Source organism: Rhipicephalus sanguineus, chromosome 1 (assembly GCF_013339695.2).
Source record: "Rhipicephalus sanguineus isolate Rsan-2018 chromosome 1, BIME_Rsan_1.4, whole genome shotgun sequence".
In the NCBI taxonomy this organism is placed as follows: domain Eukaryota; kingdom Metazoa; phylum Arthropoda; class Arachnida; order Ixodida; family Ixodidae; genus Rhipicephalus; species Rhipicephalus sanguineus.
The window spans coordinates 329,586,129-329,602,687 of NC_051176.1; the positions used below are offsets into that span (position 1 = coordinate 329,586,129).

At 47.5% G+C, this 16,559-nt stretch overlaps 1 protein-coding gene across 1 annotated transcript in view; it reads right to left on the reverse strand.

Moving 5' to 3' along the window:
- The window catches only part of LOC119379533 (WASH complex subunit 2), a gene marked incomplete at its 5' end in the record, with an annotated part of 624,148 nt that overhangs the window by 119,078 nt on the left and 488,511 nt on the right, over window positions 1-16,559 (reverse strand). Inside the window, 1 exon segment of the mRNA XM_037648828.2 lies at window positions 10,436-10,615. Within this exon segment, the coding sequence (XP_037504756.1) occupies window positions 10,436-10,615 (180 nt within the window).

Below are 16,559 nucleotides of genomic sequence, written 5' to 3' on the forward strand. Positions count from 1 at the left end.
CGTCCCATGCTCTACCACTTAGCTACAACGGCGGTCATCTCTCCGTCCACTTTATGGGGTATATATATGTGCATTTAAACCTAGGAGTCATTCATAGTGAGGGTCTCGTTCTGGCAGACTTGATGCCTTCAGGTAGTATGCGAGGGATTATTGGTTAGCTGCCAGCTCGTAAAAAAAAAAAAAAAAGAAGATCACGTGCTACGTGATGCCAACAGGCAGAAAAAGAGTGTTCCACACTTGCCGCCATGGCTGCGATTGGCGATGACTAACACTCCTAGGTTTAAATGCACATATATACCCCATAAAGTGGACAGAGGGATGACTGCCGCCGTAGCTCAGGGGTAGAGCATCGGACGAGTTATTCGAAGGTCCCAGGTTCGGTCCCTGCGGGCGGCAAGTTATCTTTTCGTCCGCTTTACTTTCTTCACATTTATATCCTAATTACTACAAATAACATCGCCTATACTTTCCTTGGCATTATTGTCTGTTCTCATTAATATTGTGTCTAACAACGAAAAACGAGCCCTTAAAAAAAGTCATCTTCTTTCCCAGCATGGCTGTGAGATTTTTCTCCTGATATTTACTTAAACATTGCTATAAGCAGACAAGCTTGAATCAATGAAAAGGGAGATGGAAGACAGAAGTGATGTCATTGTGGGGAGCGAGCAAGATTACTGCATCGATTGGTGCCTTTCCCTATCACCTAAGAAGTGGAGCTCGCAGTGATCGCTTGCTGCTGTGTACTGTTTTCTTTGATAATCTCATTTAGGTATTCTTTTGTCAATTTGCTGTTTCGTGAACACAGAATAACATATTTGCGAAATAAAAATCATGACAGTGGTAATTATTGGGCACGAGGTCCACCACTGGAGACGCGGGCGCTGCGATCTTTGTAATGTGCAGGGTTGGATCACGTGATTCACGTTGCTCCGGCAAAGAGAAACGGACGATTGAAAGCGTTGCTTTTAACCGTGATTTCTGCTGTTTTCCCCTTTGAACAGTGTTGTTTTGCTCTCACTTCATGTGTGCGGACACCTGAAGGCTACACAATCTGGGAAAGTACAGTGAAAGTTACCGGCGGCATGGTACTTCATACTGCTCCATGCCACAGTGCGAGCCTAGCGTGAGCTTTCACTTTTACCGTTACCCTGCTTTTGCAAGAGCATGGAACCGCTGCCATCTGACATTCCTTTATTGTTACTTCCAGCTCAAGGGGTTCCTTGCTTATAGAAAATGTCTGTAGAATGAGCCCGTCCAGAGTGACTTCTTTACGGTTGCGCTACAGGCGACAACGTGGCCAGCTTCAAACATTGATTCACCTTCTATAATTGTTGGGGTTTTACGTCCCAAAACCACGAAATGATTATGAAGGACGCCGTAGCGGAGGGCTCTTGTAATTTCAACCACCTCCATAGGTTTGTTTGATGTGCACCTAAATTTAAGTACATGGACCTCAAGTATTGATTTACCTTCTAACAGCAGCCGCGAAGTGTCATACTGCTTGCTAATGAAGTTGTAAATGTTAGACACTGGTATTTTCACTAAAACATAAAATTGCCAATGCAGCTATCTGACCTAGTTGGAATTGGTTCATGCTTATGAAGCGCGGAAAAAAAACACAAAAAAACATTGGGATATAGCAGAGATACACAAAGGACAAGCGCTTGCCCTGTGTGTATCTCTGCTTCGTCCCTGTGTTTTTCACGCTTCATAAACATAAGATTGCCATCTAGACCCCAGTAAGCCGCCCCTTGCAGCCTGTTAGTGAATTCAAATGATTCAAATGCGCAAATACGGCTGGCTGGCACACGGTGCATTTACTATCGTAATCGAGCCCTATCAGGCGCGAGCCTCCTGCCTCGCCAGCGAGGTGCACTTTGCCCTACAGCGCGTGGTCACCTGCGCGCGCGCTTATCTTGTGAGGGGGTGGTTTGTATGTCTTGTGCTTTCACCGCGATGTCCGCCCTGAAGTTACAGAGTGTACAAAGGTCACTTCGCTCGCTGCAGCAGCGGAGTTTGCGAAAGCAGCGCGCTGTTAAAACAGAAAGAAGTAACAACTGTGACAGTTGTTAGTTCGCGCTCGTCCTATGTATACCTGTGCATTCGTTTCGTGCGTCCTTCGTTATGTTTGAGCAGTGCATTTGAAGTGTCGAGCTGCGACACCTGATAGTTCGCACTCGTCCTGTGTGTGTTCATTTCGTGCATTCTTTGCGCATGAGCGATGCGCTGGAAATCTCGAGCTGCTTTCCGTTCTTCGCGTTATATTCCAATATGTTGCTATCGCATTCATTGCTTCGCTGCTGCGGGAGAACTGCGACTTAGGGGTGAAGCACCTTAGGGTCTCGGCGTGTCGGCGTGCATCATCGTGTCCTCTCTCGCGCCCTCTCGCGCTTGAGCGCAAGAGAGGTCGCCACCACCTCAGCGCTCGCCGCGTGGCGAGAGAGAGCGAACGGCGCGCATTGACTATGGTAATGCTCTCTCTGCCATGAACGCTGAACTAGCAGCTCGCAAGGAACGAGAACGCGCCCTCGCCCGCGAGAGACAATGCCGATGCAGGCAGCGTCTCCTAGCGGTAATCTTGATTGAAAAAACCAACTCCTCGCGCTGTGCAACCGTTCACAGGCCGCCACGTATATATAGGCACTGGATCGTAACCTGCAATGTATTGCAGGTGGGAGATTTCTGTTGTGCGTAGTTGATGATGAACGAACTTTATTTAATTAGCAGAAAGATCCCCCTCCAACTTTCAGAAGGGGGGACCCAACCTAGACGTCGGCCATGATCCCGTGGACCCTGGCAGCGTCTTCGGCCTGCCGCACTAAGCGTGCTTGTGATTGTGAGTCGGAGCTGAGGAGCGCGGCCTTTCACCCATGCCCGTCTGGGAATTCGTCCCTCATGGGAGCCTCCGGGCACGCCCAGAGCATGTGGCTCAAGTTTGCCCTGTTATTGCAAAATTTACACTTGTCCGAATAAAGTTCCGGCGTGCAGTGGTTCATCGTTACCGGACTAGGGAACGTATGTGTCTGAAGTAGGCGCCACGCCACCGCCTGTCCTTTGTTCAATGACACGTGTGCTGGAGGATAAATTTTCCTGCTGAGCCGATAATGCTGCGTAATTTCTTTGTAAGTGGTCATCCTTTCAAATCGCTCATCTTCCTCCCAGCTCGAACCTGGCAATCCAGAGGCTCGGTCTGTGAGTCCTCGAGCTGTCTGGTGTGCAGCCTCATTGTTGAACAATAAAGATTCGCAGCGTGCACGTTAACTAAAAGCGGACTGCGGGTCTCTGTGCCTAATCTCTTGCCCGTTAGCAGTGATTTTGCTGGGGGAAAACCCGGCGCACACTGCATGCTTTGCCCCTCCACAGGTTTCACTTTAGTGGAGCTGAAGCACCCGTTCCTACATGCTTCACCCATCCCCAATTTTAAATGCGAAGCATTTCTTAGCAAACCTTAGGCACTTTGAGCATTTCTTTCTTTCTTTCTTTCTGTCTGTCTGTCTACCTAGCCGCCTATGTCTGGGTGCTCTCGTGATCGCCTCCTTAACTTGTTGTAGACCAAAACTGGCATGGGAGGGCAAGAGGATTTCATGAATATGACTGCCGGGTCATGACATGAATTACGTGAAAATCCAGTCGCGTACGTTGTCAAACCCTTTCCTCTAGATGCGTGTGGCACATACCCGTTTACCTCGGCCCGCGATGTACAGGTATGCGCCACAGGTTATTGACAGTTTATATCTATCCAGGAACGGCGAGGACAGACATTGGTAATTTAAATGCGAGAGCGTTAAGAAAAACCGACATCGGCAGCGTTGACCCGACGAGTGGAAATAATACAAATTAGGATCCCATCAGGAATTGAACCCAAGCATTCTACTTGGCATTCAGGTATTCCACCGCAGAGCCACTTCAGGTCTTTATAAACTGGTTTGGCAAAGCAACTGGGTCAGACGGGACGTTGTCTGAATGAGAGACTCCGTGAGCACTATTACAGCGTCCAAACGACAGTATCGGGGCACCTCGGCATCCACGTGCGGGATTGCGAGTGTAGGCCCCTCTTTGAAAACACTGCGGTCCATGCAGTCGGGACCAAAGGGTGAGGGAAATCATCGAGGCTGAGGAAATCAAACGGTCTGGGGACGCATGCGTAAGCATGCCTTCCTTGCATTTTTCTGACAAAGAGCTTTTGTTTTTGGCGAGACATGGGAAGGGGGGCGGTGTTGGCACATGTGTGTGACTTATCGGCACTTTTCTTGATTTCACCTTTTGGTTTTTACTTCCTGGTTTTTTCTTTTCTTGCTTTCCCTGTGTGTATATATACATGCGTCCCAATCCAATAAACTTTAGTTGGAAGAATGTGCTGTGTCCTTGTCCTCTCGCTCGTCTGTTGCCAGTTTTTTGCGCTGAACTACATTATGACAGCCTATGCAGGCATAATGTCGGTGCAACGTGAATTGTGATTGGTGTTGGCTATCTAATTTTACAAGAAAGCACTGAACACTACATATGTACTCCTACGATACAGGCGTCATATCAGATTAACGTCTGCGGTTCCAACATTTGTGTTCCTACGATTCAGCAAGCTATATTGAAGCATTGCTCGACCCCGCAGGAATACATTAACGAAAGTTGCGTATAAAATTCACATAACTGCACCATAAAATGCACTTAGTTTCGATAATACTGACGTATGTACTCTAACGTGAGGGCTGACATTACGTCGCACCATAAGTTACCCTTTAAACGCCAGTGTTGTCGACGTGCCTGGTAAGCCCATGATGGGCACACAGCTACTACACTTACAAAAGCACATCGATCCACATCATAATGCTTGGCTCATAGCCATAAAATACAGCATAGAAGTACTCGCTGACTGCTTTGCATGATACCGATTCCCACAACGCGTGGGATCTGCAGAACTTTTTTTTTCTTCTCACTCGAGCCGACTTGCACAACAGAAGCTGCGTCGGCACCCAGCATGGCATGGTGGATTACTCGGGACACACGCGCAAGCGCTGTTTATTCAACGGACTAATTCTTTATTCGTGGTTGTGGCTATGGTGACCCCAAGATCAAGCTGCACATGTTTTGACGCGCCGGCGGTGCGATTGTAGGTGACAGACGTTCTCAAACCCGACACTTTGGCGCAGTTTGGCGCAATTTTCGTCGACAGTATCAGGATGGCGCAGTAAATCCAATTTGGCGCACTTTGGCGCAGCTGGCGCAGGAGTGGAATCACTGCACATAGAAACGCAGTTTTTGAACAGCAAGAGTGGTTGTGCGAGTGTGTTTACAAGCGCGAAAGGCATCTTGGGAGTCCGTAAATACTCTGTAGTTAAGTTTCTTATCGCTTGGTAAGTTCTGAGCATTGCGCTCAGCATGTTTGGCAAAATTGAGGATAGCATATAGTCCACCATAGTTGTGTGAATGACGTGACCCGTTAGATGGAGTTTGGTTCCCTTTTCGGTGGCCTCTAGGTTGGCTCAGGCTCTAGCGAACATCGACAGCTGCTCTTGTTGCCCTTTAGAGGCGTCCATGTACAGTAGAACCTCGGTGATACGATCACGGCTCATACGAATTTCGGGGTGATACGAATTTTTGTGTGGTCCCGGCCAAGGCCCATTAGCCTGCAATGTAATGGAGTACGGCTGTTGCGAACCGATTTCACCCCGTGACGTTTGATACAAACGTACGCTGCCGCGCAGGTACGAGCAAGTTCTGCCCACGCTGTCTCGGAAGACGCGGCAATCACGTGCAGGCGCGGGAACCCAAGCGTGCCGCGCCGCCAGTCTGTCAGCATAGGCCACCTGCAGGTCGTCTTAGCCTCCGAGATTATGCGCGCGAATCTTGGAGGCGCTAATGCGCCTTCGTGTGCCTTCGCGATTAGAACTCCCAAAAGACATCCCCAACACCACCATGATAAGAAAATAATAACAACAAAGGACAGCGTTTGTAAAGTTTTCTGGCCTTCATTTATCACATGCAATGCGCTCACACTTTCGCCGTGGTACTCTGGTGTAATGCAAGAAAGCGTACTAAGATTTGGAAGGGGCTACTAGCTGTCACGTGTCACATCTGGTTCATTGATTACACACGCGCACACACGCAGTATATTTATGACTACAAGTGTGATTGCTTACGTCTAAAAACTTCACTGGCGATCATTCAGAGCTGTTCATGATGTTGCTGCCATCCTGAAGAAAAATAAATGAAAACGTACGCCTGCTTTATATTGTTGCATGCTAATTCTCCATGTTTTTTGGTGATATGAATTTCGGGTCATACGAATATTTTTGATGGTCCCGTGAGATTCATATCACCGAGGCTTTACTGTACACTACTTGACAGGTGCTATGAGGATGGTTGCCACTGCGTATTTGCTGCGTGTATTTCTCGTGGCTTCGGGCGTGGGCCTGCCTCCTTGCCGAATGTTCATTTCCCATGTTCTTCAGCAGAGGTTTGGGGTCTGCAATTTGTATGTGCTCCCAAGGGGGAGATATGTGCGGTAGCACAGGAAGGTTAGATACGTCATGCCCAATTTTAGACAGGGTGGCTCTCCCTGCATGCGTAGACTGCAGTCTAGTGACCTGCGTCACCTCCAAAATAGACATGAGGTCAGTGATGTCTCCCAATGCACAACAGCTTTTCAGTGCAGGGAGGGGCGTGTACCTTGGGAACCCTGTGATTACTCTCCGGCCTCGTTATTGAGGCGCTCCAGGGTATGCAATTGTGTTTGGGTGATGGGGTGATAGAAGGCACCATACAGGATACGACAATGTATAAATGCCTGTGGTGGGTATCGTTGTGCATTCAATCGGATGAACACAGGAAAGAAAGGACAGAGTAAACTTTCCTTCCTGCGTCCGTCTGATTGAATTTGCAACGATACCCACCACAGACGTGCACCAACTCGCCCAGCAAGAAGTTCTTCTAAAATATAAATGCCTGCACGAAGTGCCTCATTTCTTTCTCTTTCACGCCCCTTGTATGTTTGGTGATCCTGCGAAGAACTTGAATGACCTGTTTTGTAGCCTTTACTGTTTGATTGAACCATGTTATGGATATGCACTGCTCGTCCAAGAACATTCCGAGTATGCGAATGACACGCTTCCTGAGGATTGGTGACCGACCGATGGAGAGATGGACGCTGGCCTTTTCGTCTTTTGCCTTTGACCGTCTGCCCCCATGAATGACAACAAACTCGGTTTCTTCTGGGGCCAGCATAAGGCCAATCTCTCGGGTGAAGTTATCGATGCTATTTAGCGCCATTTGCAGCGCCTCCTCTTGCTGTCCTAGGGAGCCTTTTGTAGTCCAGAGCGTCACATCGTCGGCATAAATAGCGTGCTCAATGCCTTCAATTCTCTACAGTCTTGGAGAAAGAGCGGCTAGGACGAGATTGAATAATGTGGGGAAGATTACAGCCCTTTCCCTTTCCAAGTATTTAAAGTCGACGCTGGTAGGTTGGAAAGAAGGCATTTATGCGCAGAAATCAGGAATTTGCATTGGTTTTAAGGTTGCTCTGATTCTTAGTGATTTATATCTTAGCAAGATCGACAAACATTTGGAGGACGCCTTAGGTAATTGTATTATTAAGGTTTTTTTGTCGGTATGTGGATGATTACTTGATTTTCTGTAGTGGTGATGACATTGAATCGGTGGTTAAGTCAGTGAGCAAACAATTTGAATTAAACGGAGGAGGGCTTAACTTCACTAAAGAATTGCCTCAGAATGATGGAATACAATTTTTAGACAATTCCTTAACGTTTCAGGAGAACCACATTTGCTGGCAATATTCTCTTAGATCTTCAAAACCGCTGTTAAACTTCTCGTTGAAACATTTTAAGATTGTAAAAAACGGTATAGCCATTTCATGCCTTAAGTCTTCTCTCACTAAGTCATGTGAACACAAAATGAGTGCCAGCTTTAACGCACAAGTTACACGTCTTTTAGGTGTAGGTTATCCTTGTGTGGCAGTGGACACTGTCCCTGAATGCTTAAAGAAATCCATTTTGTTAAGTCCGAGCATGGTTGCAGAAAGCAATAGGAAAAAACATGTCGGTATTTCTTATATTCATTGCGTATCTCATAGGCTAAAGAAAGTAGGGTGTGGATACCGCGTTAATGTTGTTTTTGCGACTGCCAATAAGCTAGGTAAGATATGTGCTGCAGTACAGAAAAAGAATGAGTGTATGATAGACAATAAGCGGATTGATATTTGTTTTCTGAAACACACCAACAAAATTACTGATTGCCGTATGGGTGTGGTGCATAAGATTCCGTTTAGCTGCGGCTGCTTTTACGTAGGGCAAACATGTCGCTGTGTTAACCAGAAATTAATGGAACATAAGAAATCACTAACCTGAGGCTAACCATCTAATCTATCTTTACCATGCCGAGAGTGTAAGTGCACGCCAAAATTTGATGAATGAGCGACTTTGCACCAGCACAGGAATAAAGAAACGTCTTTAATGGTTGAGGCCTGGCATATCGATAATAGTGGTAGCGCATGCGTGAGCCAACCATCGATTAACCTGCATAAAGAAGAAATCAAGTGTCTAAATAGTTATCTCTCATGTAGACCACCCCGTGTACCAGAGTGATAGGTTCGGCTTTTGCTTGGGCATGCGAAGATAAGTTTTCGTCCCTTCTTTTCTACCATTGTGTGCCTTTTCAGCTGTTAGTCGGTGTTTGTGGTGTCTTGACTTCTCTCTTGTGTCCATGTTTGCATGCCCTGTCTTCTTTAACATGAATACTTACCAACTAGCTCAGCTCTCTGTTTATTTTATGCATAGTATATAGTAGCTCTTGTGTGTTTGCCTCCAACCATATGAGAAAGGTTGCAGCTGCATGCAGCTCTAAGCATGTTGGGTTGCATCCCACAAAGCAGAGAAACCACTCATGCCGTGCTTCATTGGGCTATGCGTACTAAACAGGAACGTAAATTTACGCATGCTTGTCGCGTCAACCGCGACTCGTTTTTAGATGGAAAACTACAATGAATGATGTTAGACAGTGGTCCCGTTGCTCACATTTCTTGCAGCAAAAATATGTTTCTTTGCTGCAAGCACACGCTAAAGCCCATTTGATGCTTAGTTTCAACTCGACCCAAAATGGTTCCTTATCCTTCACAAAGGCAGTACGCTCGGCCCCCGTGGCTTCCTTATAGGTGCCCACAGCAGGCGACGCTGGCAGTCAGGGAGGTATCTAAGGCATTGTAAGGAAGATAATATTTTTTTGGAGCAGTTATTTAGCATTTTGTACAGTCGTTGACAAAGCCACAGCAGTATTTTACTGATTTCGTCAAAGTGAAGTACAACAATAATAATAAAAGAAATGCGAAAGTGGCTGCAGGCTGAGTGAGAGTGGGCTGGCGGAGCGATCCAACTTTGCACATCGCACAGATGTCTCCATATAGCGCGCCACGGTATGTCCTTGCCCCCAATAGAAGGAAAAAAAAATCCAGCCAGCTCCACTTCGCGAACACTATTGAAACAGCGAAGCTTATGCCCGTCATTCATCTGGCTATATCGTACTTCTGTGCTTTTTAAGTCTTCCCTTCACTGGCGCTTACCTTCCGCCTTTCTTGCGCGAACATCGCGGTTGGCTCGGCGATGACATGCCCGTTCTCACGTCAGCGTTCGCTGACACTTACGTCATGTGGCTTCTTCATCAGGAGAATGAGAAATGTACGCCATTCTGAAAGCGCGAACTCCTGAACACTGACACTGACATGCTATTTTACGCTACACTGCACCTCACCGTCACCCCATCTTGGCACGTTTCTCGAAGGTTCACCCCTCGACATCCTCCGCTCTCGCCCTCGCATCTCGCAGCACGCCCTCGCATATCGCAGCACGCCTTCACCCTCTCGCAGCACGCTCGCGCATCTCGCAGCACGGCACAGCCCTCCCCTTCCTAGCGAGCCTGACTCTCGCCACACTGCAAGGCCAAAGGCCCCGTGATCAGTTATACGCCGACCCCGGACATGAAGGCCTCGACTAAGAACAGCTTGGCTGTTAAAACTTGAGTGCAAAGGAGCGAAAAGAAAACAAAGAATGAGTATTTGTCCTGTGGTCTCATCCTTTCCGTTCGTCTTTTTTCTTACTAGGTCAAGTATGTTTCAGCAGACCCCTCATTGCACCTAACATTTGCAGTGAGGGTGGGTTCTTCTGTCTAAAGAATTAGAAAAACGTAACATTTCTTTAACAAGGATTCATTCTGCACATGTGCCACTTGGTGAGCAAGATATTTGAATTGGCAAATATTTCAAGCTAAAGCTACAGGATTGTGCGCATACAGTAACACATGAAAAATATGAATACACAGGGAGACAATCTAAACACAGCAATTTTCAATTTCTGCAGGAGGCAAAATAACTATCTTGTGAAACGAAACCTTGCCAAAATCATTATGCATGCTCACAGAGAACATCGATCACCTGTGAGATAGCTGGAGTAGCCACTGCTTGGCCCAATGTGTGCTTTGCTTCTGCTGGTACAGGCTGCAGGCTGTTTACAGCAAAAAGGTCTTCTTCTTCAGTGGAAGGTGATTTGGCAACCATTAGGACTGTCTTCAAAGAACTCTGGTTGACAGTCGGCTCTGCATCCAAATGTGTCACCTGCATGTTTGTTGCAATGTTGTTGCAATGAGGTCTTTAAAGCATGCCTTCCTTTCCTACCACTCCACTTAATCCCTGAAAGGAATATGTCCAGACTACAGTCAATGTCTGATTTCTTGGGCTCCCTAGGAACCGTGAAATCATCCCCAAAAAACGAATTCACGCTTTTTACTTTCCTCACAAGGTGAAATCGCCACAGCCACGCCCGAAATAGCTCTCAAAGCCTGCCAATGCACTTATCAGGCATCTTGGCGCTCGCGCAGGCTCTCGTGAATATATTTGGTACCTGTTGGGAACTCCGTGTAACTGCATGCCAACCGCCGATTGCAAATTTACATCCCGTGCCATCGACACCACCAAATCACGGAAAAAAATTACGTTTTCTTGAAGCAGGATTTCGAAACAATGATGCAGAACACAAAGTCTGTGGCGGGAGAGCAGACAATTTGTCCGATACTGCCCGATGCATGTGCGTGCATAAACGGTGTCCTACAGTATGAAAATCATTGGCGCACGATGAAAAATTCATGAACACGGTGTGTTGCTGGAGCCAACGTTTCGACAAACAGTCTTGTCTTCTTCAAGGCTGCAATCACCTACCTTGGTGCGTGTATGTTTATGCTTCATTCCCTCTCCTCCAACCCAAACAAAAGAGGAGGAAAGGGCAAGTGCAAAAAAACCCGCATTTCCCCGAAGGGGAGTATGAGGAAGTGCGAAGCACGGGGTGATGCTATGAGGGGGCGCGCGACTAAACTGCAGAGCCGAGCGAAGGAGACGGCAGCGAGAGAGCACGCGCCAGCCGACCCACGGAGGTCTGGCCGTTTTTAAGTGCAAAGCACTTTTACTGATGATGATGATCTGTCTTCCGAACTCGTTCCAAAGAACCCGCAACGCGTTCAACTTGTTGGCGGCGTTGCGCACGCCCGAGATGGGGTTGTTGTCGAACCACAGTCGATCGCACACCGCGCAGCTATATCCGAAGCTGCGGTCCAGGAAGTCTCGCTTGAAGCGCGCGTCCGGCCGATCGAATTCGAGGGCCCGCACTCGCTCACGCATCGCGCGTCCCCGCGCCAGATCGGCTTCGGGGTGCTCGGCTCGCTTCGCACGCTTTCGTTCGGCGTCTCGCCGCCGGCCTTCATCACCACAGGCAATGCGCGGGGCGCGCGCAGCCACGGAGCGGAGGGCGGAGCGCGCGCAGTCACGTGGGGCGTGACGTCGCTGCGCCGTTGCTACAGACGCTCCTCTCCGCTCCTCGCGCCGTTGCTATGGGACGGCGGATTCAGGGTCGCTTATAAAGTGCATTCGCACTTAAAACGCCGATGGGGAAGAAAGGTGGGGCCAGTGTGCCGAATTGAGTTAGTCAAAAGAGGAAACAGTCAGTAAAAAAAAAGGGAAGTGAGGGGTGGTGATGGGGGGTCTGCGTTGAAAGGGTAGAAGGGGACGCAGGTGTTTCACTGAATCATGGTTGTCAAAAGCAAGCACCTGGCAATGATAATTTCACGGTGATAACAACGGTTAGAAATTCCTAGAAGAAAGGCTTAATTCTCACTGGTTTTCATTGCGTATCTACCATATCAGTTGGATTTAGGAATCCCTTTGGGGGCTCTTTCTTCTAGTAATTTATAACTGTGCTTATCACTGTGAAATTATCATTGCCAGGTGATGTGTACACTTGACAGCCAGAAAAACACTTACCTCCCCTTTCACCTTTTCGACATGAATCCCCCACCATCACTGCATGCTTTCTTTTTTCTTTTCTTTTTTTTTTACTGACCATTTCCTCTTTTCTTTTGACTCACCCAATTTGGTACGCCAGCCCCTCCTTTCTCCCCCAACCCCGCCTCCATTTTTGCACCCGCCTTTTTTTGCTCTTTTGTTTGGGTTGAAGGAGAGAGTGGAAGCATAAACATACATGCGGTAAGGTAGGCAGTTCCAGCCTTGAAGAATACAAGACCGCTTGTCGAAACATTGGCGCCAGCGACACACCGTGTTCCCGAATTTTTTATTCGTTCAAGCTTCTATCTTCCCCTGAATTTCTGCCTTTTTTGGACTGCTGCACCACTGAAACACAGCATTTGCCGCCATGTGCAGCCAACTGTTCCTAGATGTTTGCAGCACATAGCCTATTACACTGATGCCGTCAAAACCGGGGTGCTTGCTGTACCGTATACATGTTTGCCGTGAGTGTTCATTGTGGCCACTCCATTCCTGATGATCGCCTTGCCTGCATGCGGCGATGGCGAGCTGCTTATGTTCCTCAAAGCAACACACCTGTGCAGCACACTGAGTGGTCTTGCACAAAGAGGCAGCAGTTAAAGGAGTACTGACACGTATTTTAAATATTTTTGGATTGTCACTCTAAATAAAAACACTGGTGTCGAGAACCCTAAGAAGACTATTGTGGTGTCTGGGAATGCATCGAATATATTTTTAATACCGCTACCTTAAAAACACACTTTCAGTTTCGATATCGAGGGGCGGCTTCTTAGTGATATGTCACCGCAGTGTGACGTCACGGGAAGACGGGAACTCACCACATACTAGCAGCAGATGAGTCATCCAGCTCGTGGTGGACATAAACAACGATGAGTGAATTATCGTCCAGTGACCGAGACAGCGATTTCTGCAATTTAGGCTGTATGCAGGATGTAGAGTTCGCAAACTCAGTGGAACTGTGTTGACTCGTTGGGATTATGTTCGTTGCGGTGGGGCTGGCGTGCTGATGCTCAGCAAAAAAAACTTTAAAATCAAAGTAAAATATTTTACACGCGTTGTCTGACTCCAGTGTGTGGAGAGCATTAACACTGCATACCGAGGAAACGAAACACATCCCTTATACGATGTCTCAAAATCGCGTCAGTACTTACTTAACAGCGGCACGGTGCATTTTCGATGTCGCCTATTCAAACTGTGCAGCATGCTTACAACTGTGAAAGGCCATATGCTACCAAGAAGTTAGGTAAAGTAGCGTATCATAATAGGGTTTTCAGTGATTAAATTGTACTGGCATGTTTGCCGGCTGCTGCCATCCCACCTCCGTGCATTTCTGGGGCTTATCTGTGAGGGCATCATCGCAATTGCACCGTGACAGCAACCCTTTCGGATTTCAGTATGCTTCGCCGCAAAACACCTTGGCATCATGGCAAAGCTGACTTTTCGAATCTCCTAGAGCCGTGAAATGACAGACTCATGAAAACGCTGGTTTCAACAAAGAGTTTCAGCGTCCGAAATTTCAGACGTTTTTATACAGTGGCTCTATGGGGCTTGTGGCAGTGTCGCAAAACGGTCGAATTTTCAAGCATGTCTAAAAAAATCCGCATAGAAAAAATTAGCAGTTGACTGTATATGAACTCCAGAAGGGTACGCGATTGCGATGGTTGGCACGTGATTATATGCAAATATACGGGGTGTGAAAATATTCGAACTTTCGAATATTTTTCTAATAATGTTTGCTATTCAATTCACCCCGGAATTTTACTATTCGAAGTATTCGAACTTCTGAAAAATAAATATAATGACACAAAAAATCAGCGTACAGCGTGCTTGGTCTTGCGTTTTGGGGCGCTGATATGCAAAACTGCTACCCGCTCCCACGGTGCTCCGAGCGGTCGCTGCGCGATGAGCTTTGCCAGGGGGTGCGTTAAAATGCTTATCCATGGTTCCGAGGAGCCAGTGGGCGATGTGATTTGTTGCTTGTGAAGAAGCACATTGCGGCTTCTTCACTTTCGCATGTCCGCTAGCGCGATGTCCTTGCCAGCAAAGTTCGGATTTGGCTCGTACATAAGTGCAGTGAGTGGAGTTTGGCCTCGCCACGACTTAGAGCAGTAAGCTCGGTCGCGATGTGCATGGCTCTAGTGCCCGATGTTTCAAAGCACGTCATGCTCGATCGCGAGTACAAAGTGTCATCCACGATTGTCTTCGTCATGAGGTCCGAAGTGCTGATAAGCAGAACCTCTAACCACGGATCCCACTAGTGACATACAGCGGTCCATGACGCGCGTCTGCGATGTTTGCGACAAGCGTGGTGCATTATCGTAATCTGATGACTGAGCTTTCGCTTGCAGCTGCCAAACTAAAGTGTAATTATATTCTAAATGATCATTGACCGATGAACACAGAATGAGTGCGAACATGTCACTAAGTAGCTCGATTTTCGACAGCTGTGACCTCGCGACGCGCAAGCAGCAGACGACTCTCTCACGGGGCGAGGATTGTACCAATGGCGATGCGTGCTGGAACAACATGGCGGATGCGGCCAATCGGAGGCCTTGAAATGAACTTCAAATATTTGTTTTTTGTACACTTGATTTTGAATGGAGGACCTAGCTGAAGCGAGAAATTTGAAGACCGAGAAATGCTCTTTCTGATGAGCCTGAAATGGCAGTGCCCGTTGCGCCGTCCCAGAGCTATAATTTTTTTAAATGCTGTTCTTTTACGATTTTCACAATAATTTTTGCCACCTCTGCAGGCACAACGAATTTTTCACCGCACTTCCACGTAGCTTTCCATGAAGATGAGAAGAAGGGCTACAGAAATTGAAAATGTGATTTTCAAAAAATCAATTCTTGTTTTTTGTGATACGAAAGCTGCATCCCCCCTTAATAATAAATCTGTTCTTTGACCGTGTTTGTGACTGGTTATTCTCTCCGGTTATAACATAACCATTCGGCATTTACATTAAAAAAAAAGTCTGTTGTACCAGTACTTGGATTTTGATAAGCTAGCAGACGCAAGCGCGTAAGGGTTTTTCCTCTCTGTCTAGCCTCGCACGTCACCGGCGGGTTCACATTGCTGTGCAAATAAAATTATTATTATTATTATTACTGTCGTATTCAGCAGTTGCGTTTGCATAATCTAGATGGCGCTAGGCGCACACCTTATCACGTCAGCTGACACATGCATCTGTATATATAACTATCACAGACTAACAATAAACAGAGTTGCTTGATGTACTGGGCTGGTGCGGTTTACTTCACGATCTTGCGGCTCTCCGGCGTGGTCCGGCAGGGCATGACGGCAGATACAACACATACTCCCTTTACAACAGAACAAGATCCTCTTCACTACGAAGGTCTGTTGTAATGAGGCAACGCCTCCTATAAAAAAACTATGCCTGGGACGTCGCTAGCTTTGCCATTGGAGGAATGCTGCCACGCGTTTCGAGCGGGTGCCGTGTGGTGGTGCCAGCGACTGTACCGCCGGAGCCAGCGAGAGCGATGGTGTCGGCAACATTGTGTCGGTGCAGCGGCAGCAGCTGGCTGCTTTGTGTGGGCAGTTGATCGCGCCTTCCCGACGTGCGCTGGAGGAGCATCAGTCATTTCCTTGCATAAAGCTCGGCTAGAGCTTAGGAACTTTTCGCGACAGGAGTTTTCTTTCAAGCAGCTTGGCGGCAGCGTTCCTGTCGGTTACTCCTTTTTTGGCAATTAGCAGCAGCAGCTCTTTGCGGTGATCGGAGTCTGTGTTTGCACAGTTCAACATTGGTAGGCCCAAGAGCTCTTCCACAATCCTGTGAACGCAAAGTTCAAGGAGTTTGGCGACCGACCTCCGATGTGGAAGCACACAGTCCACGAATCTGCGAAGACCTACAAGCAGCTATGGATAAAACAGGCCGTAGTGCGAAAGTGAAGACTGCACACTACAGGTTTACTTGTTGGCGCCCAGTCGTCTCTTGAAATCGCCTTGAGCCACTGGTCACGCAAACTGCTGTCCGGTGGTATCTCATGGAAAGTCAAGCCCGCAACTCTTTTTTTTTTTAATTAGTAAGAACTTGTTGGGAGAGTTGGTGAGTACTTAACAACTTCATTTTTGCGCTACAAAAGATGAACACATGAGAGAACAGCGCCTGTCCCGTCTCTTCTCTCATGTGTTCGTCTTTCGTAGCGCAAAAATCAGATGTCAAGTCTTTTTTCTTAGGCTCAACGATCATTTGTGCAGGCAGCAAAAC